Below are 26,832 nucleotides of genomic sequence, written 5' to 3' on the forward strand. Positions count from 1 at the left end.
CTTTTATTAAACTAGCTTTCATTTATCATGTGAACATTTTTCAGTTTCAGTTTCATTATTTTTCAGCCTTTTTTTTTTTTTTTTTTTTTATAAGGCAAATCTGCCAACCAAAATTCTCCAAAGCAATCTCAAGTATTTCAAATAGGTATTTCGAACCTTTGCTAAGCTTCCAAGCTTGATAGTTTTAGAAAATAAAATATTCTGGGTATCAATTGAAGCAGCAATTAACAGTATCAATATAAATGTCATCTCAGATAGTTATAAAAAAATTTATAGTAAAATATGTACTAACAATACTAATGGGCAATATTGCACAAATTGTTTTTTAAGATGTTGAATGTAATTTTCTTTCCAGTCCTCCTGCACCATGAGGCGCATTGGGCGGCAGGCGCCTAATGGCATACTTGGTATTTCTGTAGCAGTTTGGTTATAGGGTCAGGTTGCTAGCCTGACACTCACCCTCCTCCTTTTGCAGCCAGGCTTGGGACTGTCCAAATTCTCACAACTGAGCACCCATGGGTTAAGGGCCTTGCTCAAGTGCCCAAGTGTGGTAGCCTAGTATGGCCGACACTTGAACTCACCAGCTCCAGATCCAAGATTCAGTGCCTCAAGCCACTAGGCTACCACCTCCCCTGAAAGTAAAAGGCAACTGCACATTTTTTTTATTGTCAAAAAATGGAGTCTAATCAGACCAATAAAACATGCTGGACTTGGCAAAGTTGACTTTTTGTTAGCTAGCTAACTTGATCAGCTGTATTATGTTGTAAAAATGATATTAAATTAGCCTAGGTGAGAAAATAAATAAGGATTATCAAATTATTACAAAAAACATACAAAGTGCACCTGTGAGGGAGTCTGTGCTCCAGTACAATAAAAAGTACACTTTTTTATTTTTACACTTTATGTAGCAAGTGCATTAAACAAATCTTAGGCAACTTGTTTGCAAGGAGTTATATGGAGACGCAAAAAGGATGATGAGGCAACATCTGGAACTGGCAAGAGAGATGAAACAAGAAGTACAGTTTCTCTTGTATCATAGGACATATACTGGTCTTGGGTGAACCTATACATAATATTTGCTTAGATAAGGTGTAGAATAAATCATATAATACATTTCTGATTGTTATTTTTCTAGATCTTTTTCCTCTTTAAATTAAAGTCCGGACGCTGTAGTTTTACGGTTTGAAAATGAAGATTGGTGGATATGTTGGTTCATATTTTGGTCTATAATAGGATAACTTTTTCAAATCTGATCCATCTTCTGACCTTATATTTTAAACATACTATATTTATTTACATTCCTCATTGTCAGACATGTGGCAGTTATGTGTTCTTGCGAGTTACATAAATATAACATATACGTTTTACCGCTTGAATTCATGTTTTTGGAATTCTCAGGGACCTGAGAACCGGCTAGAACCCGCACAGACTTGGTGAGAACATTCGAAAATCCTCACGGAATGCCCACTGAGCTCACAATTGAACCCATGACCTTGGAGCAGTGAGGTGTAAAAGCAACCTGCTTACCACCATGTTGCTGCTGCTATTACTTTTTAAACAGTCCTAATAAAATTGAGATCTCCGTCTTGGTGAACGAATGAGTAAATGTCAGTCTCCATGCTGAGTGTGTGTCGGCTTCTATATGGCCTATGAAAGTTTTATGGAAGAATAAATAAAACTAAAAGGGATTGATTACAGAATTACAGCCTTTAAAAGCAGAAAATATAAATATCAGCAGTGCTACAGGATGGATTACGCTCTATAAACCTGTCTTATACGACTTATCTCTCTTTCTATCTCTCTCACAATATGTTCCCTTGACTGTTGGACATTTCTGTCCAAAAAAAAACAAAAAGCTGAACAGTTCAGGGTTGAGTTCCTTGCCCAAGTCCCAATAGTGTTAGCTCTGGGATTTAAACTCACAACCTTCCATTCACCTTCAATAACACTTAAGTTACAGAAAGATTGTTTTATTGATTGCTTTCTGGTACAGTGCTGCAAAGTGATATTACAGTGAGGCTCTAGAAAGCGTCTGGTTAAATAAGCTTCTTGTGAAGGCATGGTCAGAAATCAGCTGAATCACATGTTCATGTTAATAAATGTATTACTAATACATTAGTAGCAATAAAGGAAGTCTGTTGAATGAAATTGAAAGAAAGATGCACATATCCCAGTGATGTTAGGTAGCTGGGGTCAAAGGACAGGGTCAGCCATGTTACAGCACCACTAGAGTACAGAGGATTAAGGGCCTTGCTCAAGGGCCCAAAGAGTGGCAGCTTTGGCGATACCACGGCTTGAACCCCTAACCTTCCTATCAGTAACCCAGAGCCTTAACCACTAAGCTACCACTTCCACAAGTGTGTTGTTACTGATCGAAAGTCCATGTATAATAATTAATAATGCTTTATTAAAGCCTTCTCTGAGAACCTATTTTTCACTTTTTTGAAAGGAGTGTCCGATGTCAGTGCTCTTCATGGTTCATTCAGTTGTTTAACTGAGGCTTTTTACACACCTGTGGTGCAAATTGCACTTAAATCACATTTCAAAATGTTGCTAAAGAAGCATATATTTAGGTTTGAACTATTCAAATCCATAAAATGTTGTTTGTATTGCACTTTTAACAATAGACATTGTTCCAAAGCAGCTTTACAGAAACAAATGGATAACAAATATACATTTTATATGTATTAATTAATCTCTAATTATTCCTAATGAGTGAGCCAGTAGTGACTGTATCAAGGAATATATATATAACAAGGAAATGACATGAGGAAACCTTGACTCAAAAGGAAACCCATCCTCATCTGGGTGACACTGAACATCCATTCATTATAGTTCCATCATTATCAACTGCTCACTGATGGAGACTCGAGTGTAAGACCATAGTCCTCAGCCACCAAAGCAGACTGTTTGTATTAATTACAATCCAAGTCCATCTTCATGGTTCTTGAGTTTAACCTTCCACAGTAACCTCATGGATCTTAAGGTTGGTCAAGTGCAACCATCCTCAGCAGAAGCCAGTGAGTGATCTTCAATCGAAAAGAACTCCATCCAGAGGTAAAGCGTCAGGATGAATCAGGCAGGTCCGAAAATAAGAAATGGGCAGGATCACTGGAAGCTCAGGACCATGTTTGACTCGACAGAGAGAATGAGTACAGGGAGAGAGAAAAGCATGTATTATAAGAGATCCTCATTGTTGCACAATAGTGAAGGATACTGTGCAGTATGATTAGAGTGCAAGTAAGGACTTCAGCAAGACTAGCTATGGCAGCATAACTACAAAGGAGAACCAGAACGTAACAGACATGAGAGATCTCTGTGATATAAGCAGAGGTGGAAATAGTAATTAAATATTCTACTCAAGTAGATATTCTATTAAAGTACAAGTACAATTACTGGTCTAAAAATCTACTCAAGTAAGTAAAAAGTAGCTATTACCGGGTTTTTTTTTTTTTAACAGTGGGGGTTGGAATGGGGGATTCGAGTTCTGTTCAAAAAGAACAAGGGGATATTAATCTCAAACTAGTTGTTTTTAATTAAAGCAACATCTTTACAAAATTAAAGTCTAATAACAAAAAAACCCCATAATAATACAATTGAATAAAAAACACTACCTTCCATGACTGTAATGTGAGTTATGCACTTTTGCAAAAAATAAAAACGACATAAATGTCATTCATGAAAGAAATCGCAAATGCATATTCAGAATTCAGACAGTTAGTACATGCATTGAACAACTTTGCCTTAAACGGCATTTAGCTTTCAGATGGATCTGCAACATGCATCGTTCTTGTCCATCTCTATCTTTCTTTCTTGTGAGTTTAGCGCATTTGCTCTCCTCCCATTAATCAACTAGTGCAGTAGTTACGGGGACACGATTTTTTTCCGCCTTTCATTATTTTTATTGATTTTATTTTTTACTCAGTAATGGATATGATTTAAAATGTAGTTAAGTACAATACTTTAAACAAAACAAGTTAAAGTAAAATTACAGATTTTAAAAACTACTTATAAATGTAAAAGTACACACACACACACACACACACACACACACACACACACACAAAAACAACAATTACAGTAACGCTAGTAAATGTAATTTGTTACTTTCTATTACTGAAGTACTGACACTTTTTCACTCAAGTTAAAGTGAAGAAGTTTGGGCTCTGACATGCACTTAAGTAAAAAGTAGCCATTACTACTGTGCAGTTAGTGTTATGCTGGTAACTAGACCTCATATCATATTACAGTTTTTTTGGATTGCTTAAGCACGATTTTTAAAACAGGGCCCGTGTTTTCAAAACACTACACACAATTAGCACAACCACACACCCAATTAGCAAAACACTACAGATCTCTTGCATAATTAAACACTCTTGTAAAAACTATACACTTCTGTGTAATAACCACACTTTGTTATCATATGAAACACACACGTTTCACATTACTATACTTTGTTTGCATGAGTTACACTCTGCTGTGATAAACCTAAAACACTTTTAGCACTTCTACTTCCCTATGATTAGAGTAGGCTACCATCAATAATGTACAAATATAATGAAAATATACCAAACACTACACAAGACCAATGTTGCAGACTTAAGAAACTCATTTATTTGTCAACACGCCCAAATTGTTGACATGGAGATTCATAATACTGTAACAAAACGTCACTTCACGTATTGTACTGTAAGTTCACTGTAAAAAAAAAAAAAAAAAAGAACTAGACATTGTCTCTTCGCCTAGCTGGATCTGGCCAGAGAATCTCATCAACATCGCAGGCAATGTTGTCATTAGCAAGACACCTTGGAAAGAAACGTCTTGAATGACGAATCCATCCTTGCATTGCTGCTACCTCCATCTGGTCACAGGCCTCCTCCATGGCTTGGATGAGGGGTACCTCAGCCTGGAGACGGAGATCATATACCTTCCATTGCCATGCCGAGAAAAACTCTTCTATAGGGTTGAGGAATGGAGAGTATGGTGGAAGATATAGGATGGTGAAATGTGGATGTTGCTGAAACCAGTTCTGAACCAGAGCAGAGCGGTGGAAAGACACATTGTCCCAGACAACAATGTATTGCATATGATCGTTTTGATTTGCTGCTGTTATGCCGTGCAATTGGTCCAAGAATGTAAGTATGAGTGCTGAGTTGTAAGGGCCCATATGGGCATGGCGGTGGGGGACCCCATTCTGTGTAATGGCTGCACAGAGTGTTATATTACCCCCACGTTGCCCTGGGACATTGACTATAGCCCTGTGGCCAATAATGTTTCTTCCCCTCCTTCATGTTCTCGACAGGTTGAACCCAGCCTCATCTACATAAATGAACTCATGCTGGATCTCCTCTCCATCCATTTGTAAAACTATCTGAAAAACAGTGTCATGCAAAATTGTGTAGTTCAGTGTAGATCTAGTATACATATTACAGTACAGTAAAAGATTATGAGACAGTATGCAAAAACACACTGCTAAAGTGAATACATACCTCTGCATAATCATGCCGCAGTCGTTTCACCCTTTCGGAATTGCGCTCGAAAGGCACTCGATAAATTTGCTTCATTTGAAGATGTCTTTTTTTTAGGATGCCTGCCAGTGTTGATGTTGAGACCTGATGGATATCGTTGAAACTGGCATGGTTATTGACAATGTTAGCTTGGAGCTGATTGAGTGTTATAGCCTTGTTGGCCAAAACCATGTTCACTATCTCCCTCTCTTTTGCTGTTCTGTGAACATAGGAGGCCTTCCCCCTTGTCGTTCCTGACCCTCAATCCTATGTAGCAAAAGAAAACAGTATACAATAGTACAGTAATTTCACAGGAAAAGGTAACAGAAGTGCTGATAGTGCATAGAATACATTACTGTGAGCAGGTACTGAAACCGTGCAGATGTTTTTGATATGATAATATTTTTACAATACCTATTTTCCAGTCTAAATGTTCTTATCACACTTGCCACTGTGTATCGGCTTAGATTTGGCTGTACTCGCAGTCCAGCCTCCCTCAGCGTCAGGCCGTGGTTGACAACGTGGTCAACCAGTGTTGCGCGGATCTCATTTGTCAGATTCGGTCCTCTTTGAGCACCTTCTTGTCTTCCTCTTCCTCTACCTCTACCTCCAGCATGGCCTCCATCTCTTCCTCTTCCTCTGTTGATTCCTCCTCTGTTGACTCCTCTTCCTCCCCTTTCTCCTCTGTTGACTCCTCTTCCTCCCCTTCCTCCTCTGTTGACTCCTCTTCCTCCTCTGTTGACTCATCTTCCTCCCCTTCCTCCTCCTCTGTTGACTCCTCTTCCTCCCCTTCCTCCTCCTCCTTGTCCTCCTCCTCGTTCTCCTCGTTCTCGTTCTCTTTCTCTGACTCTTTCCATTGTGCTTGAAGACCGATGAACTCACCTGCTGCTTTTTATAGTGCTTATACACCTGATTGGTGTGTCTACAATTAAGCAAACAAGTGTTTGCACACCTGATGACTGTGTTGAACCAATTGGTTGGACAGTGCAGTAATTTGACAGTCAGTGCTTTGGTATTGCAAGGAGGTGACTTCATGATAGATTTTTGTGTGTAATGTATGTTAAATGTGTTTAGTGTTTTGCAAATCACTGTGTGTAGAGTTTTGCAACAAGTGTGAGGTTGACATTGTGCTTATAGTTGTGCAAATATGGGCTGATGTTTTGCCTCTTGAGTGTAAGGTATTGCTAATAGTGTACTACTTTTAGTGTGTAAGCAATCCAAAAAAACTGTAATATATTAATACAAAATAATTTCACATATTGTTATTTAATGAATGTATTTAGACTTAACATCCACCATAAAGAACACAAGCAGAGAAAAGATGATGATGATCAGGTGATCAGGAATGTCTCTGTTCTCAGTCATTTTTACATCACTGACACCCTCTGTCTCAACCACGTTAACCCCATACTTCTTGTTGCCTTCTGCCCTGCTCATTGTGAGCTCTGTAGCCTGGCCTACATCTGTGGTGCTTGATAATCAGGAAATAATGGGCCAGCGGCAGGTTAGAAAAGCTGCACAATGACAAGAAATAATAAGAAAAAATATTGATCATGTCATCAAATAGATTAAAACTGAAGTAAAGAGTCTGGTTTGTAAATGTAAGAAGTAGAAAGTACAGATATTTGTGTAAAAAATTTAATGAGTGAAAGTAAAAAAATTGTTAAGTAAAGTACTGATACCAGCAAAATCTACTTAGTACAGTAACAAAGTATTGGTACTTTATTACTTCCCACCACTATGTACTAGTATTAATACTAGTAATAATTAGTACTAGATCTACTTACTTTTTAAAGTATCTCTTTATATTCTTTATACAGAGCCACTATACTTATGTATTTTGACTTATTTGGAAGCCAGTATGACTCTTTTTGATTAAACCCAGCATGGCTAATCTATGTATGTTTGAAATTTTGAATGCCCTGCTGTCCCAGTATTTGACATGTGTGAGTGCAATTTCGTATTATACTTCCAGCGGCTGCCACTTTACACTAGTTTTTTCCAGCATGGCAGCCTGGCTGGATGTTATTACATTAAGCTGTGGCTGTTCTTTGGTCCTTCTGTGCACCAGTTTTTTTTATTATCAGCACTGCCAGATATGCTTGGCATTATCCACAACAATGCATGCTACCTGGTATGTTTTTTTTAGGGGGATTTTTTGTGTAAATTCATGAAGCAATTATTATTTTTCTAGCTTTAAAGAGAGATGCACCAGCAGTACATAATAAAAAGGAGAGAAAAAAAAACGTGCACAGCACACAGCATCTCTGACTGTTTAAGATACTTTCATGCAAACAAACATAAGCTATATGAGAAAACCCTTTCACTGCCCACCACACAGTTTATACTTTGTGCCAAGGAAAGGGTTTAAAACCTCACCTTTGTGCCTAGAGTTAGAGTTCGGAAAATTCTGAATTCCCAATTAGACAGCTTATAAAAGAAAATATTAAATAAAAAAAGAAGGTAAATATTAGATATTACACATATTACACATGCAAATAAATTATCTGGGTTGTTTATTAGGAACATCTGGCATCCAGTAAGCAAACTATATTGACAAAATGGTTCTTATACAGGTATGTGGTTCTTTTTCCAAACTATTACCACAAAGTTGGAGGCACACTGTTGTAAATGATGTCTCTGAATGCCCTAGATTTTCCATCCAACTGGACTAGGAGACCAAAACCTGTTTCAGCATGGCAATACCCCTGCAAATCGAGCTCTATTAAGTTATGGTTTACATGGGTTTGAGTGGAAAATCTTGACCATATGGTACACCTTTGGGATGAATTGAACCGCTAACTGCACCTCAGGCCTTCTCACTTCACTTTACATCAGTACCAAACTTTACTAAAGGAGCTAAAAATCTCCACAACCACACCCCAAAATCTAGTTCAACATCTTCCCAGAAGAGTGAAGTTTATTATGACAGGGGAATGTTATAATCAACAAGCCTTTATTAATCTTATAGTGTTTTGTAAGTGTAGTGTACTAGTTATATAAAAATAGCATTTATCGTATTTTCCGGACTATAAGCCGCTACTTTTTTTCCACGCTTTGAACCCCGCGGCTTAAACAGCAAAGCGGCTAATTTATGGATTTTTCCTGGGTTTTTCCCTGTTTCACAAACTTCAAGCCAAAAAACTGAGCCCCGTAACATTAGACCAATGAAATTGCGGAACGGGTTCAGGTAAACCAATTAAATTCCTTATAATAAATAGGGCCGCTCCCACTGAATCGGGCTGCACCACATCATAAATATGGATGTGGTTCCTCTGACATTTGACCTGCCGCTCACTCGGACTGTCTACAGGAAATGCGAATCATTCGTCACGCTGAAAACAACCGGGCATGAAAAAACACACTTCACCTGTGTTCTGAGCTGCACGGCATCGGGAGAAAAGCTTCACCGATAGTGATTTTTAAACGCACAACAATGCCAAAAGATAAACTTGTAGAAATTGTTGTGAAAGGAAGGAGGAAGACAGTGAACAATGACTTTCTTGGTAGGCTACTGTTTAGATACAAGCCGTGTAACAGACACTGTCTTTCGTTAAAGCCTGTGTAAAGTTTATTAGTTTCGGCTTAATGCGGCTTATAGACAGGTGCGGCTTATTTATGTTCAAAATAAAAATCTTTGTCAAATTCAGTGGGTGCGGCTTATATATGGGTGCGCTTTATAGTCCGGAAATGACGGTATGTGCAATACAGGAAATACATTTACACTTTGAATATAGTCAGGACACAAGAAGAGTAAGGCAAGAATGCAACAAAGAAAGAGCAGAGTATACATGTGCAAACAAATGTCTGAACCTGAAACAGGTGCACAAATTTAGTAGCACATCAGTGACGTGTGAAGACGAGATTCAAAAACAACTCAAACTGTTAAATATCACATCATATCTTTACTTAAATAGGAGTTTTCTAAATTATAAATGCACAAATAATGCTTTTAAATGTTTAAGTAAGTACTACAATATACATTTTAATTAATACATTTATCTCTAAGTTTATCCCTGCTACTATCCATAGACAGTATTAGAGAAAACTCTCTGAGATAATAAAAAAAAGAAACCTTGCAAGGAACCAGACTCAAACCCGTCCTCATCTGCATAACACAATATATTCAATTTATAGAGTTTCATCACAAAGTCTACGTTTTGTCAACGTTATCAGCTGTTCGCTGATGGAAAGGTGCAAATGTGTGGTTTGAATGTAGTCCTAGTCCCTTTGTAGTGTATCAGATGCAGTGCAAAGTCATCTCAATGGATACTAAGTGGTAGTCTCGTATATCTCTAGGCTGTCCATGTGGAGTCAGTGGAGTGAGGGGTTTTCAATTGATTCGAGTTGAATTCAAACTAGAAGTAGGGCATTAGGATGGATCAATCAAGAACGGAGTGCAGAAGGTGTCAGGGTCACTGGGATCTCAGGAGTATGTTTAGCTCAACAGGGAGATTGAGGGAGAAGATTATTATGTATGCTTATTGCCATGTAATGGTTAAAGGCAATAGGACTTGCATGCAGAATGCAAACAGGGACTTCAGCAACACTAACTACAGAGTAATATGTGCTTCAGGTTTTGCACTATTCTTTCTTTACCTGCTCTTTCTATTTTTTCATTGCACCATCGTACTGTGATTTTTGTCCTGAATAAATCCAAGCTTTAACTTCTGTATTTCATGTTTCCTGGTTTTCCCTCTTGCATGAGGTTTGCTGTTGATCAAGTATTGACTGTGTTTGATGTTTGCCTGGCTTTGCTTTGACCCATGCGCTGGACCACAACAATGATTCTTTGATTCAGCCTACTAAAACATATACCCATTTGTAAAAAAAAAAAAAATTAAAAATTTTTCCTTCTGTTCGCTTTACAATTATTTTTTTATTTCTCTTTCTCTTTCTCCCTCAGGGCAGTGGTACACGTGCAGGTTGGTGATGTGAATGAGTTCTCCCCTGTGTTCAGCAGTGCTGTGTATTCAGGCTCTGTGCAGGAGGGCAGAGTGTGTGACAGCATCCTGCAGGTCGACGCCACAGACCGAGACTGTTCTCCTCAATACAGCCAGATCTGCAACTACCAGATCGTCACAGAGAACGCGCCGTTCGCTATCGACCGCAACGGTTAGGCACGCAGGCTCACATTCACACACTCCGACACTCCCGCAGAGTCAGGCAGAGCACACACAATCTCACCTTCACACACACACACACCCACACACACACACACACACACACACACACAGCAGCACCCCTGGAGCAAGGCATAGCATATACATGCTGACTTTGTCACGTGCACCTCGAAACCCCACAGAGTCAGGCAAAACACACACACACAGACACCAGACACCAGCTTCCCGACAAAGTCAGTGGAACCTTCATGAGTGCTTTTGTAAAAATGCCATGTTGTATGTATGACTTCATAAATACACTATATGGACAAAAGTTTGTTTACACCTCACTATAAGACCCATATGTTTTTTTTAAATCCCATTCCACACAAAATCCCAATTTTATACTCGTAAAGTAACTTCCACTCTTCTGGGATCATTTACTCTTATAATTTCCTATCTTCTCAAAAGAAATTTGACCAGATTTTGGAGTGTGCTTGGTGACATTTAATGCTCATTTAGTCACAAGGACATTAGTAAACTCAGGTACTGATGTAGGTAAGATGAGGAGGCCTGTGCTGCAGTCAGCATTTCAATTCATCCCAAAGGTTTTCAGTAAGGTTGATGTCTGAGCTCTAGAGCAGGTCACTCAAGATCTTCCACTCATACCTGTTTAAACCATGAAGCTGACTTTGTGTACAGAAGCATTGTCATGTGGGAACAGGTTCAGACCTCCTAGTACAAGTCCACATCCTATATAATTAGTACTGCATCCTATATAATTGTGTGCCTTCAACTTTGTGGTACAGTTTAAAGAAGAACTACATATGGCTGCAAAAGTCAGGCTTCCCAATACTTTTTTCTGCGTAGTGTATATTATATTTCTCCATGCTTTAGCGTCTATAAGTGCTTGTTTTGTATGTAATTTAATTGCTTATTCAAGGACATGGCTGAACATCACATGAATACTTTAGAGTTAACACTTCCCCTAATGAAAGAGCGTAAAAAGTGCTTGAATCCAAAAAAAGCAAAAGTTATAATTTTAGTCTTTCTAGTTTTTGGGTGTTAATCCCAGATATTATGAAATTCTTTTAACAATAATTTTACCATTATTTTATTCACTAATTTTGTTATAATTTTGTTATAGTTATATATAATTTTTCACAAGTATGGTGTGTTTTTTGAGCATAGCAGTTCACATTTAGTCCCAGTTTGCTCTTCCAGTTCCCCCCGCTCATCTGGGTAGATGTTGCACTAGATTTTGGAGTGTGTTTGTGGAAATTTGTGACCATCAGCCACAGGGGTGTTAGTAAAGTCAGGAACTGATGTAGGTAAGGTGAGGAGACCTGGGGTGCAGTCAGCGTTTCAATTGATCCCAAAAGTGTTCAGTAGGAGATAGGGGTCTATAGCAGGCCACTCAAGATCTTCCGGTACAAACCATATCTTCATGTAGATCTCTTTATGGGACACAAAGGACATTGCCACACTGGAACAGGTTTGGGTTTCCAAGTTCAAGTAAACGCAAAATTTCATTATACCGCATCCGAAAACATTCTATACAATTGTGTACCTCCAGCTTTGTGGTAACAGTTTGGAGAAAAAAACACATATGGCCGGAAAGGTCAGATGTCCCAATACTTTTGTCCATATAGTGTATAAGATTTGTCCCTATTTACCCATATCTTTATGACAAGGCATTGGGAACCAATAGTCTAAGAAAAGACCAGAAAACAGCATTTCTACTTTTTCAACTTTAATGTACAGTACGCATTTGTGAGGTTTGAAGGTCAAAGTATTTGCTCCTTTTGTCTCTTGTCTAAAACACAAAACAATTTTGGACCATTTTCCTGTGGTATCCCTAATAAATAATGGTAACAGTTATTAAATATGTTCCCTTTCAGGAACACGAGCTGCGTCGGAACACCTCAAAGTGTCCTGACGCAGTGTCTCGTTCCCTCAGGAAACGAGGGTTAAATATGTAACCCAGAGACGTTCTTGTCTAATTGAACCAAGTTGAACATACAAATACTGAAGTTTCAGATTGGGGCAGAGCCTCCTGAGGATGTCAGTTATTATTGAAGAGTTGAATTGGGCATAAATAATTTTTTAAAGTATCTGTTGGATCATCAAGGGAAAGGAAGAAAGTCTGCTCTTTTTGAGTTATCGCAATTGAGATTTCTGATGTTCAAATTCATCTCTTGGTCAAAATAAGGAAAAAATCCTGGTGTGACTCAACTAGAGTCTATTGAACCACACCAATGTGGTTCAATAGATTTTTCTGTTTCTGAATTTTATTTCGGCCTAGAAATAAGCCCTTATGTTATTTAAGAAATAATATCAGTGTTGATTTCTGAAAATAACAGATGAGATGGAGGCAAAGATCACTATACTGCAAAGCACAGTGATGTTTTCCACAAGTCTGATGTGTTCTGATTAGACGCTCCAGTGGGTGTTGTTTTACTTATAGCATATCCGCTAAACTTAGCAGCATTTAAAACTCTGATGTTAATTTGTTTCTCTTTGTCAGGACCTGACAGTGAAACCTGAAAGCTTTATTTATTTATTTATTTATTTTTACAATTTGCCATTTGCTTTCTTCAAACTTTTTAAAACCAACCAATATTGTGTTTTTCTTTTTTTATGGTTTAATAGAACTAGACATGTGGACAGCATATATTATATAATATACAGCACATGTGTAATCATTCCCCCTTCTTGAACTATTGAACTTTTTCCACGTTTCACCTGAAAAGGACTCCAGGCAATAAATCTGCACAGTACAACTCAATTCTGGAGTAGGTGTTAAAAAAATCCATTTTAAAAAGTAAAAAGGGGTTTAGCCGGAGAAAAATTAAGGTTTTTAGTGCTATTTAGTGCTATAATCCCATTTAACCGATTTAATTCTGGGTTTAAATACTACATAATGTAAAAAAGTTCAGAAGGTGAATACTTGTGTAACACAATGTAGATTGTTTTGATTATAGTTTAACATCCTTGATTATTATTTAGAGCTATTATGTGCATTATTATATTACATTGAAATTGATCATAACATTGTAAAATCAATGCAAATGCCTGGGGCCTGATGTGTGTTTGTGTGTGTAGGCAACATTAGGAACACGGAGAGCTTGAGCTTCGACACTCAGCCCCACTATGAGATCAGTGTGACAGCTTTTGACTGTGGGCAGAAGAGAGCGACACGAAGTGCGACTGTACACATTCATGTCAAACCCATCTGCAAACCCGGCTGGCAAGGTATGAGATGCCAATTAACACGCGTGTGTGTGTGTGTGTGTGTGTGTGTGTGTGTGTGTGTGTGTGTAAAATATGATTCAGACTGTCTGACACTGTCTGAAAAGCAGGCACACTTCGATGGATTATACACATGCTCCTACATACACACTTGGTTCAGAATACCACCCTGTCATTTCTCATTTTAGCAGCAGCTGGTAATTATCTCGGACTCTGTTTTGCTCTTTCAGCGTTATTTTGTCTTCAACTTTCTTCCTTTTTTTATTTTCTGACTTTGTATGTGAACTTTCTTCTATTTTTAAAGGAGACACCAACACAGATGCAAAACTCGTTTGAGTGTTGTTGTTTAACTGTGTGTGTGTGGGTGTGTGTGTGTGTGTGCGTTTGTGCGTGTGTGCGTTTGTGCGTGTGTGCGTGTGTGCGTGTGTGCGTGTGTGTGTGTGTGCGAACGCACATGCTTGCATTGGAAATATCTACAAATGCAGATGAAACTTTTGTCTTTAAAATAACTCACTGGCTTTTTTCAGTTCATTTCTTTCTTTTTTTTTTACATCATTACTGTTACAAAAGATCAGCTGCTACACACACACACACACACACACACACACACACACACACACACACACACACACACACACACACACACACAGAGTGAACAGTCATTATTACAGAATATGTTATACAGCTTGTAAAATACATTATCTTTTCCCAAAGTATTGCAGTGGATGACATCAGTCTCTGTAAACCTCAGAAGAAGTGTAGTGCAGAAGAAGCATAGAGCTATATCCAGTATTATAAATAAATAAATATCTAGAAATAAAGAGTCAAACAAAATGTAGTCTAATATCTTATTTTGGGGGAAAATAAACAGATCATGTCTCCCTTTTTTTTTTTTGCTATTTAAATCTTATTGTAGCTACATGTGTACTTAGCATTTTCTTTTATAGGATGAACCTTTCTTGTCTAAGTTTTCTCTCCATTTCCTCGCTGATTTAAAATGTTCCTATCTACTAAGGTTGCCAGACTGTATTTCACAAATACACAAGTTCGTAACTTCAACAAATAACCATGTGCTTATGGTTATTAAAAAAATGGTGTTCTTGATTAATTATATATATCGTTTATAGTAATTTGGAAAATTGCACAAAATTGAATTAAACTAATCTGGCAACCCATATTCCACATAACCACCTCTACGTCTTTACACGAATTTTGCTGGGTTTGACATGATGAAATTTGGATTTGTGCATTGCAACATGAAGTATGAATCTCAAATAGGGCTTGGAATTTAAATATCAATAGTTTTTATACTGTACAGCTGTCATGGTGTCGTGTGGCAGTTTCACAGCTATCTCCAGCTTTGTATTCTGGACTTTTAAGTCAACTGAATTTCCAACTTATACACATTACTTGCTCATTTTATTCAGGGTTGTTTTTTATTAGTCAGGAAGTCTTGCCTTCCTGATTGCGTTTCAATGCCGCTATAGAAACGCCAGATTTAATCACTGGCTGTAAAACTATTTTCTTTTTTCGAACTGCCCCATTTTTTTTATTTGTGAGATAAAGTGATTTATCAGGACGTAGTCTAAAAGATATGTTTTGTAAATTGGACCCTAGAAAAAAGATTACCATTCTTGTCACAAGTAAACTTTTACATAGTATTTAACTTATCTGATTAACATATTTAGAAATTTCCCCAATGTGTTACAATTTGGGACGGATAAAGGTATTAATAAATAAAGGTATCTTCTCTTAACATCTGTACTATAAATGAAATGCCGCTGAAGATGATATGGCAACAAACCTCATGCAAACAAATCCAAACTTTGCTGTTTTGTCTCTTTTTGTCAATTTCTAATACTACTGGATTATTTCATTATTGACACCTTTTGGAAGTCCCCTTGTAACAATGGTCTGTTGTTTTTGTCCATTTTACCTGTTTATAAGGCTCTCAGTGTTTTTCATTCAAATCAACTCTTGGAGCACTTGAAGTCTACCTTCATCTACCTGCAATCAGCTACAATAAGAATAATCAAATAAACAGATGGGTTACGCCAAATCTTTTTATTAAGATCAAACTACATTTACATAAGAGTAAAAAAGTGATCAATCTTGGATGATATAATAATAATAATTAATTTAAACAATGATTTTCCCAATCTCAAGCAGCTTCACAGTACCTTTCTTTCGGCTTCTCCTATTAGGGGTCGCCACAGTGGACCATCCGCATGTTTGATTTGGCACATGTTTTTACGCTGGATGCCCTTCCTAACGCAACCCTCCCCATTTATCCAGCTTGGGACGGCACTAAGGCTTGTGCAACCCTAATGGCTGGGGTTGGCTCCCTGACCGGGGATCGAACCCAGGCCGCAGCGGTGAGAGCGCCGCATCCTAACCACTAGACCACCAGTATAGAGCAATATATGAAAAACAGTCAATCATATGAACATGGACATTTGCCCAGGTCCGAACAAACTCCAGTGCGGTTGAATGGAGCAGTTCTATCAAATTGTGCAAGCAATCCAAAGTAATAGTAATAACAAAGAACACATATGGACAGCTTAGAAAGCATTAGCAATATAAGCATGGAAACACAAGCAGCCTATGGAACAAATAAACGTTATAACTAGTAATATGGTTTTGAACTGAGATTTAAATTCATAGATAGAGCTGGTGGTGCCAGAGGAAAAGTAAGTGCCAAAGCTTGGGTGCCATAACAGAATGAGACAATTCTTTTAAGCCAATATTTATAATCTATGAACAATAACTAGTTTAAGCACAGACGAACAGAGTGATTAAGTCGAAATATGAGCAGGAAGAAGCTCAGATATGGAGGAGGAATCAAGACTGTGGGGTGGCTTTAATGTAAGCAGGTAAATCCTGTATACAATATGGGATGCAGCAGGTTGCCAGTGAAGGGTAAATAGCAGAGGTGCTATAAGCAGATTGTTTAGGGAAAGTTCGGTCTTTTACTATATAATATTGAAAATATTGCAAATGTGAGATAGAGTAGGCCAGAAATAAGTGTGTTACAGTAATCTAGGTGAGAAATAATAATAAGAAGCTCCCTCAGAGACAAATCAGCCACCACATAGTTTTAAGTACTGCTACAAAAATTTCTCAGGGCATTTATTTTCTGTATATTCAACCCAACAGGGACCATGATTATATATACAAGAAATATCACTTTCGGAATGTGGGAAGTAGGAATTTTCTTCCCTGGCATCTAAGTCGTGGGTCAGCCGTGTCCATAATTCGAATGGATTTCAGAATGTCTTCCCACTGTACACTTCCATAATGAAAGATTTATTTAGCCTATGAAGCTCACTTTCTGTTAATTATTTCTAAAATAAACCATGAAGAAGAAAAAAAAAAGTTTTCTTGTTCACCCTGAACCGACCTAGTAAATTAGACGAAAGTGTGAAAAGACTTTTTATATTAGGGATAGAGGAAAAGGAGTGGTGGTGTGTGTGTGTGTGTGTGTGTGTGTGTGTGTGTGTGTGTGTGTGTGTGTGTGTGTGTGTGTGTCGGGGGGTGGAGAATGAATGTGTGTGTAGAGAGTAAACAGTTTCCTGCTGGGTTTCATAACCAGAAGTAAATAATTCAGCAGGGATTCGAATGAGCTTCTCGACTATACACACAGACACACACACACAAACACATGCAGTGTCATTGACACACATATGTGCACACAAATTAACATACTTTGCATGCTTTAACACAGCTACAGCAGCGATTCCCCTGTGGTGAAGGGTTTTGATGCAGAGCAGGTCATTAAGTGTCTATGTGAACGCAAAGATGACCTTCAGTCATTCCTGAAGATGTTCCACTAGATTTTGGAGCATGTTTGTAGTCATTTATGTTCATTCAGCCACAAGGGTGTTAGTAATGTCAGGTTCTGATGTAGGTGAGGCCTTGGGTGCAGTCAGCGTTCTATTTCGTCCCAAAGGTGTTCGATAGGGATGAGGTCAGAGCTCCTTAGCAGGCCACTCAAGATCTTCCACCCCAACCCTTGTAAAGGATAGCTTCATAGAGCTGGCTTTGTGCACAGGTGCATAGTGATGCTGGAACAGGTTTGGGTTTGATAAAGTTCAAGTGATGAACAATGTAATTCTACCACATCCAACAACATCCTATACAATTGTATGCATCCTACTTAACAGTTTGAGGAAGACTGCTTGAAATGTCCGGTGTCCCAATACTTTTGTCTATGCAGTGTATCATTCATTTATCCATTCATTCATTTTCTCCTGCTTATCCGTAATTCGGGTCGTGGGGGCAGCAGTCTAAGCAGGCCCCCGCCTTCGACTGCTGCCCAATCCTCACAGCACCGTCCCTTACGGTGTCTCCTGCAGGTGGTGAGCCCACGGGAAGGCGGCCCCACGTCACTCCGACGTCACGGACCTTGATATTTCCCTCGTAAGGGACCCCCGGAGCATAGAGGGTTAAGGGCCTTGCTCAAGGGCCCAAGAGTGGCAGCTTGGCGATACCGGAGCTTGAACCCCAGACCTTCCGATCGGCAACCCAGCGCCTTAACCGCTGGAGCCACCACTCCCCCTCTGCAGTGTATAAATAGTATAATAATGTTCAAAATGTGTATATGAAATATAGTTTTTCCTAACTGAATACTTCCCTATATGGTTTTGGACAATTAAATATGCTACATAGACAATATGTACCATCATGAACAATCTTGTTCTTGTAGAACTTTGAAGGATTGTCAGCTCATAAAACGTCATTTAGCCGTGAAGGCTAACATCGGAGCTGCAATGATCTATTGTTTAATTGCATTATTTACTTTTTAAAACCTCTTTCTAGAAAAAAGTAGGACACCTAAAAATTACCCTTTTTTTGCTTTTTCAGCTAAAACAGCAGTCTGAACAAATCAATTTAGTCAATTAAAAAAATGTAATTCAATGTATGGGAAAAGGACACAGGAGGTGGGATATATTTGCTTCTAATAGCACTGATTTCCTAATTACACTGACTTTTTTTGTTGAGTTTTACTTATGAATTACTGAGCCAAGGTCTTGTGAGCTAATAGGAAACAATTAGGTCGATGAAAGTACAGGATAAGAACGTTTATTTAATATAAAGGCAAACAAATTCAGATCAGCAGGCAGAGTCAAAATGTAATCCAGTCTAAGGTGATACAGGCAAAACAAGAAGATTAAGAACCTGTGAAACGTGAAGCATTAAGAAAAGACTCAGAGTAATCCCAGTTAAAGTAGACAAGTTACAGAAATGGAGAATAGCGTTAAACAAGACGACACACGAACACGCTAATCAGTAACAGGACAGGTGAGGAGACATAACATAAATAAAGGCTACATGACTAAACACTGTAAACACAGAAGCAGATTTCAGCGTTGTGAACCAACATGCGCTATGAGATTTATCGCTTTTTATCGTGTTGTCTGGATAAAAGACCCAAGCTAGCTAGTTTAAACATTTCCCAAAGGAAATAGGTAGTTTCCTTCAGGTTCTCTAGCTGTTCTTTATGTTATCTTTAGTTGTGAATGACTGTATGAATGATTCTATCATTGCATTGCACCATGCCATGATTGGGATTTTTCCTTCCTTCCTTTACAGGCTCCATATCTATTGTAAACCCTGAACACCTGACTAAGCAATGGCAGAAGATGGAAGAACAGCAAATGTCTTCTGGGGCTGTGAAATCTTGTTGCTTTTCTGTGCTAGTTTTCTATCAAGCATACGAGCAAGAATAATGAGTGTGTGCCTGAAATTAATTGAGCAGCTTCATTTTAATCCCTGTTGAATGATTACTGCTCTTTTATGAGAGTTACTAGCACTAGCATAATGATATACCATACCGTTTTTTTTCGTATGAGAGTTCCTAGCACTAGCATAATGATATACCATACTGCTCTTTTATTAGAGTTACTAGCACTAGCATAATGATATACCATACTGCTCTTTTATGAGAGTTACTAGCACTAGCATAATGAGGTCCCCTGGTGGTCTAGTGGTTAAGATGCAGCGCTCCCACCGCTGCGACCCGGGTTCGATTCCTGGTCAGGGAACCATCCCCAGCCACTCTTAGTGCCGGTCCCAAGCCCGGATAAATTGGGGAGGGTTGCGTTAGGAAGGGCATCCAGCGTAAAACATGTGCCAAATCAAACGTGCGGAGGATCCGCTGTGGCGACCCCTAACGGGAGAAGCCGAAAGAAAGTTTACTAGCACTAGCATAATGATATACCATACTGCTCTTTTGAGAGTTACTAGCACTAGCATAATGATATACCATACCGTTTTTTTTTTTATTTTATGAGAGTTACTAGCACTAGCATAATGATATACCATACTGCTCTTTTATGAAAGTTGCTAGCATTAGCATAATGATATACCATACTGCTCTTTTATGAGAGTTACTAGCATTGCATAATGATATACCATACTGTTTTTTTATGAGTTACTAGCACTAGCATAATGATATACCATACTGCTCTTTTATGAGAGTTACTAGCACTAGCATAATGATATACCGTACTGCTCTTTTATGAGAGTTACTAGCACTAGCATAATGATATACCATACTGTTTTTTTTTTTTAATGAGAGTTACTAGCACTAGCATAATGATATACCATACTGCTCTTTTGAGAGTTACTAGCACTAGCATAATGATATACCATACTGCTCTTTTATCAGAGTTACTAGCACTAGCATAATGATATACCATACTGCTCTTTTGAGAGTTACTAGCACTAGCATAATGATATACCATACCGTTTTTTTTTTTATTTTATGAGAGTTACTAGCACTAGCATAATGATATACCATACTGCTCTTTTATGAAAGTTGCTAGCATTAGCATAATGATATACCATACTGCTCTTTTATGAGAGTTACTAGCATTGCATAATGATATACCATACTGTTTTTTTATGAGTTACTAGCACTAGCATAATGATATACCATACTGCTCTTTTATGAGAGTTACTAGCACTAGCATAATGATATACCGTACTGCTCTTTTATGAGAGTTACTAGCACTAGCATAATGATATACCATACTGTTTTTTTTTTTTAATGAGAGTTACTAGCACTAGCATAATGATATACCATACTGCTCTTTTGAGAGTTACTAGCACTAGCATAATGATATACCATACTGCTCTTTTATCAGAGTTACTAGCACTAGCATAATGATATACCATACTGCTCTTTTATGAGTTACTAGCACTAGCATAATTATATAACGTACTGCTCTTTTATGAGAGTTACTAGCACTAGCATAATGATATACCATACTGCTCTTTTATGAGAGTTACTAGCACTAGCATAATGATATACTGTACTGCTCTTTTATGAGAGTTACTAGCACTAGCATAATTATATACCGTGCTGCTCTTTTATGAGAGTTACTAGCACTAGCATAATTATATACCGTGCTGCTCTTTTATGAGAGTTACTAGCACTAGCATAATTATATACCGTACTGCTCTTTTATGAGAGTTACTAGTACTAGCATAATTATATACCATTACAATACATACATACAACAAACAAACACAGAAGCTTGCATGCGTACTTTCACTTTACAAAGCCTAACAGACAACACTTTTGTGAATGCATATAAATAATAAACAACACACAAATACACAAACAAATACATTAGAAGGCTGTGTTACAAAAGCTTTGTATGACTGTGTATGTATGTGTTTGTATTTGTGTTCTTGATAATGAATCAGAGTGACAGTTGCTTGTCAGCACACATGAAGTGCTAATCCTTTCACCCTAATGACTTTTTGTGTGTCTGCATGTGTGTGCGTGTGCGCGCTATACATAGAAGTGTATTAGTTTTGCATAGCAACTAATGTGACAAATAAGGTTGCAGGATTAGTGATGAAAATAAAATCACTATAGAAAGCTGAATACACACTCAAGTAATAGACTTATCGTTGGAAGGTTTGGACACAATGGAGAAAATAATGTCGCAGATCTGGGAAATTGCAGTGGAATTACCTGAAAGATGGACTTCCTTATGATCACAATGTATAATTTTATTTCACTGCAAATTATATGACAATTTTTACTTGTTGCATATAAAACCATGCACAATACGACACAATACAGCTTTTTAAAGACTGGTCTGTAAAAGAAAAATTTTATAAAAAAATACAATTTAAAAGAATTAAAGAAAATAAATACAATAGAGAATTAACAGAATTTATATTATAAAATTTTAAAGAGTTGCAGTAAAATAGATTTTGAAGTATATTCCTAGGTAGCAGTATTGACATCCAGGGAGTCAGGGACAGGGAAACTTCTTTTGGCTTAACCTCATAGTGTGCAGCTGTGCAAGGTGTGCAATTTTGAAATTGTGTGTGTGACTGAAAAAAGCAGGTTGAGGTAGTGAGTGTTATGCTTCAGTATGAATCCAGGCTCTAGTTCATTGGTATTGTGGGCCCAAACTGCCTGCGGGAACAAACTCCCTCTCGTTCCCTTTGTGCCTTCAGGGAGCAGAAGCGTTTTCTTGACCACAACAGAGAGAACAGTAAGGCTAGCTGAGGTCCTTCATTATCTTCCTGGTCTTGGTCCAGTGTCATTTGCTATAGATAGACTGCAGGTCAGGGAGCTCTGTGCAGATGGTGTGGTTAACTGATCCCACCAGACTCTGGAGAGCACGCCTGTGCTGCTTGGTACCTGTGATGTTTCCTGTCAGGAGGCTCTGAACGAGCACCTTGCAGAGGCAGTTTAAAGTCTCTTAGGCATCTGAGGTGGAATAGATACTGACAGGACTTCTTTACCAGGATGTTAAAGTGACAGGACCATGTCAGGTGCTGCATGATGTTTTTTTTTTTTTTAACAACAAGGTACCAAAAACTGTCCACTTTCTCTACTGAGGTCCCACTGGTGACCTCTGTCCTGCTTTGTGCACTAGTCAACAACCAGCTTTTTTGTCTTGCTGACATTGAGGAAGAGATTGTTCTCTTGGCACCAGGCTTTTAATCTCCTAGGCCGTCTCGACCGGAGATTAGGCCCACCTCAAGAGTACAGTCAGTAAACGTGACAATGTGACCACTTCCAGCTCTACCACCAGTCATAAGTGTAAGTAGTACAACACGAGGCTCACACCTCTTGGGGCTGTAGGTGAGGCAGTGTGAGACATGTTTGCCCACCCTTAATGCTGACTCCATGAGATCATCAGGTACAAAAAGGCCACGCTCTGTAATAACAGAGTATTTAAAATGAAAATTGACTTCACATATGATTAGTATATTCAATTTACCTTTGACTCATTCTGCTATTTCATGAAAGTGATTAGGTAGCAATTGTGCATTACTGAATCCATGTGCATGTTCCCACCTCCCGCCAGACCAGAATAAAGCTGTTACTATAAAAAATGAAGAAATGACTGCATTACCGACTTTTTATATTCATGTTTTTTTTTTCTGCGATTGTCACAAAACTCAATTGGTACCTGTATGCTCCCCTTGCAATTTAGATTTTAAAGAGCTAGAACTTCGGACTTCAAACACAGATTAGTGCCTTTTAATACGGGAACAACAGAAGACAGACATAGAGATTGAAACATCAATTTATTTTTTTTCTTACCTCGTACATCTAACTACTAGTTCCATGTGGAACTATCCATTTAGTGGCTTGGGATTATTGTTGGAGGTACAAGTGTTCTGTCTACCATATGTACAGATAGCATCCTTCCACTGTTTTCTTTCTCCAAGGCCGTGCACAGCTGGCTAGCCGAGTTTGTGTCTAAGCATCACTATCATATCCCTTTAGCCACTATATGCTGTCGATTTGCAGAATCTGCTGCTCTATTCACATAACAGTGAACAGCATTACTGATGATTTTCTCCTGCAGTGTTGACTCCTGCCTCTGAGTTTTTCTCCTACATATTTTTTTGCAATATTCTCTCAGCTACATGGCTGGCAAAACTTGAGGCATTGCAACTAGAGTATAACGGGTCTCCCTTGATACACCATGATGAAGGACTATGCCCAGATGTGTACCTTGTTAAAGTGCTGAGTGCAGCCATACCGATAACTCCCTAAAGAAAAAAAAATATAATATTGCATCATATGTGACACACAATGGCAATATTTTTGGCACAAACTTGACCAGTTCTCTTTACCTTGAACAGAATCTAGTCTGTCGATTTGGCAGGTGCACAAGTCAGCTGTCAGAGGTGAAGTCGGCATAATTGTCCAAATGTGTTGCAGTCTGCACTTCAAGATGATAACCCATACCTACTGTAGTAGCGGTTTGACCGGGAGGTGTGAGCAAATTCAACACACTGAAAGTTGTTGCTTTCTCTGGCACAGCCAGACAGTCCACTGGGACTGGCCTCGCCTTTTATAGACCATTCTTTTTCTTTTGCACTGCCACTTATTAATTTCAGAATTTAGCAACTAGGCCACACAGTCTAACATGGATTCACGATGGCCAGCAAGACCTTGGATCACATTACTGATTTGTATGAGTATGCAGGCAGCTTCTTTACTATGCAGATTTGCTGTTAAAGGTAGACCAGATTTGAAGACTTAACAATTGGCTGTGTCTGTGGAAATTTACACTAAAACAGTCCAGGAGGTTCTTCTAAATGCAAGAACTCTATAAAGGTTGTGTGCTTGACATTCTGCAAACCTCTCTATTTGTTATTCAGGAGTACATCATCACTCAAAAGTTTCCATTTTGCAAACAGCATTATCCACAGAGACTTTCAATTATCTTATTTATACAATTGAACAGTTAAAGCACAAATAGCCCAGGTGCTAGAACTTGAACTTATAACCTTTTAGTAAAAAAAGATTCTCTGATTATTGGATTAAGAGTCCAGAGTGCAAACCATTACATCCAAAAATATATCTAAAATTTGTTAAGAGCCACAATTTAAGCAGACCACAACAATGTGGAGGGCATCTCTTTAAAGTCCTATATGCTATTTTGTACTTTTCTAAATAAAGAAGGATGCACCTCAATCTGGACTTTATCCTAGTAGAGTGAGTTTTTTCCCACTAAAAACCATAAGATTTCATTTTTTGTAAGATTTTTATCGAACAGCCATGCTATGAGCGTAAGTCTAGGTGGTGGATCCATTGTGATTTCCTTCACTGGGCAGCCATTATCACCTTGGCCTGTAGACAGACTGCACACCCAAGCACTACAAAAAGCATCTTCTTGCATGCTTTATTTTAAGGTGTAACACTTTGGGAAGTCTATACTGATGGTTCCTGTAAATAATTAAAGGTGTGCAAATTTAACCTCAGCAGGCTTATAAATACTGTCATCACCTTTCAAGCAGTCTTTAATTAAGTACTGTTGTTTGTAATGATTGTTTTACAATAGTTGTGCAGTTCAAACTGAATGCTTGCTCTCCCCCAGCTTAGCAAGAAGTTTTGAAGGAAAGGTAGATGTATGATGGTATTTTTTCTTGCAAGAATGTTTTTAAATATACTTTATATAGTACTTTATACTGTAAATGGACTTTGATGGAAGATTCACATGCTAAGGGAATTGTTTCAGGGTTATCCAGCATTCCTATATTGACAGACATATATGTCCCGAGCATTTTCATATACTTATCCCTGGTGGTCTAGTGGTTAGGATGATTCCCGGTCAGGGAACCAACCCCAGCCATTAGGGTTGCACAAGCTAGTGCACTCTTAGTGCCGGTCCCAAGCTCGGATAAATAGGGAGGGTTGCGTTAGGAAGGGCATCCAGCGTAAAAACATGTGCCAAATCGAACATGCGGATGATCCACTGTGGCGACCCCTAATGGGAGAAGCCGAAAGAAAGTTTAAAGGTCCCCTGGTGGTCTAGTGGTTAGGATGCGGCGCTCTCACCGCTGCGGCCCGGGTTCGATCCCCGGTCAGGGAACTAACTCCAGCCACTCTTAGTGCCGGTCCCAAGCCTGGATAAATGGCGAGTGTTGCGTTAGGAAGGGCATCCAGCGTAAAAATATCTGTCAATTCAAACATGCGGATGATCCGCTGTGGCGACCCCTGATGGGAGAAGCCGAAAGATTCAATGATAAGAACTTTTTAGAACTTTTATAACCTGAAGTAAAAAAGAAACAAACAGGTAATAAAATGTAACCATGAAGCTCTCAGCAGTGCACAGTCTCCTAATGTGGTGTGATAAATGCATTTTATATTCAATCACACATACACACACAAACACACAATCTCCTTAACTATTCAGACTGAGTGAGAGTGAGCAACCCTAACAGCAAATGTTGTTGCTGACAGGAAAACTCAAAATGGGTTTGTAGCGCACCTGCCATTTAAATAGGCAACATGAACTTGAGGTAATGCATGCATATTTAAAATTCTAGCACATCACCCATTAAATTGTCTGTGAACACTGCACGCAGTGGTTCTAATGACACACACTGGTGAGTAGGACTGCGACTGTATTAAATGTTCACACCGCAGTAATTGTCTAATGAAAAAGTTTTGCATATGTTGTTGACAACGTTGTATGTAAAGTATTGTATTTTAAATAATACATGGAATGTTTGCCATGAATAGTTTTTCGATGAAGGCAAAACAATAGATTGTCATGGAATAGATTTTCCAGGGATAATACATTTTGGAATGTTAAAGTCTTACAAGAAAAATCATGGAAAGTCTCCTTTGACCTCAGAATTGTGCTGGTTTTCTATAAGGAATTTTGGTCAAAGAATGTAACCAGATAAAATTCATCACTGATGAATACTTGTGTCATATTACATATTTGCATTTAAAATAAATGTATCTGTATAAACTATTTTGGTAGGAACATTTGATATACCATCGCATTAGTGTTAATGGCTAATTTAATGGATGATCTAATATATAGAAATAAAACAATTTAAATGTGTAAATGTCTCTTTTTGCCATCCAGGATGAACCCATGGTTACAGTACAGGTGTCCTTATGTAATCCGAACAAATCTACATTACATGTACACACTGACAGACAAAAACAAAGCAGGAGATTCAGG

At 38.3% G+C, this 26,832-nt stretch overlaps 1 protein-coding gene across 1 annotated transcript in view; it reads left to right on the plus strand.

The window, feature by feature from the left end:
* clstn2b (calsyntenin 2b) overlaps positions 1-26,832 on the plus strand; it is a 286,166-nt gene that overhangs the window by 167,626 nt on the left and 91,708 nt on the right. Inside the window, exons 4-5 of the mRNA XM_083547861.1 lie at positions 10,414-10,622; positions 13,715-13,864. Coding sequence (XP_083403987.1) covers positions 10,414-10,622; positions 13,715-13,864 — 359 coding nt within the window. The remainder of the gene's footprint in view (positions 1-10,413; positions 10,623-13,714; positions 13,865-26,832) is intronic.

Source organism: Silurus aristotelis (assembly GCF_946808225.1).
Source record: "Silurus aristotelis genome assembly, chromosome: 8".
In the NCBI taxonomy this organism is placed as follows: Eukaryota; Metazoa; Chordata; class Actinopteri; order Siluriformes; family Siluridae; genus Silurus; species Silurus aristotelis.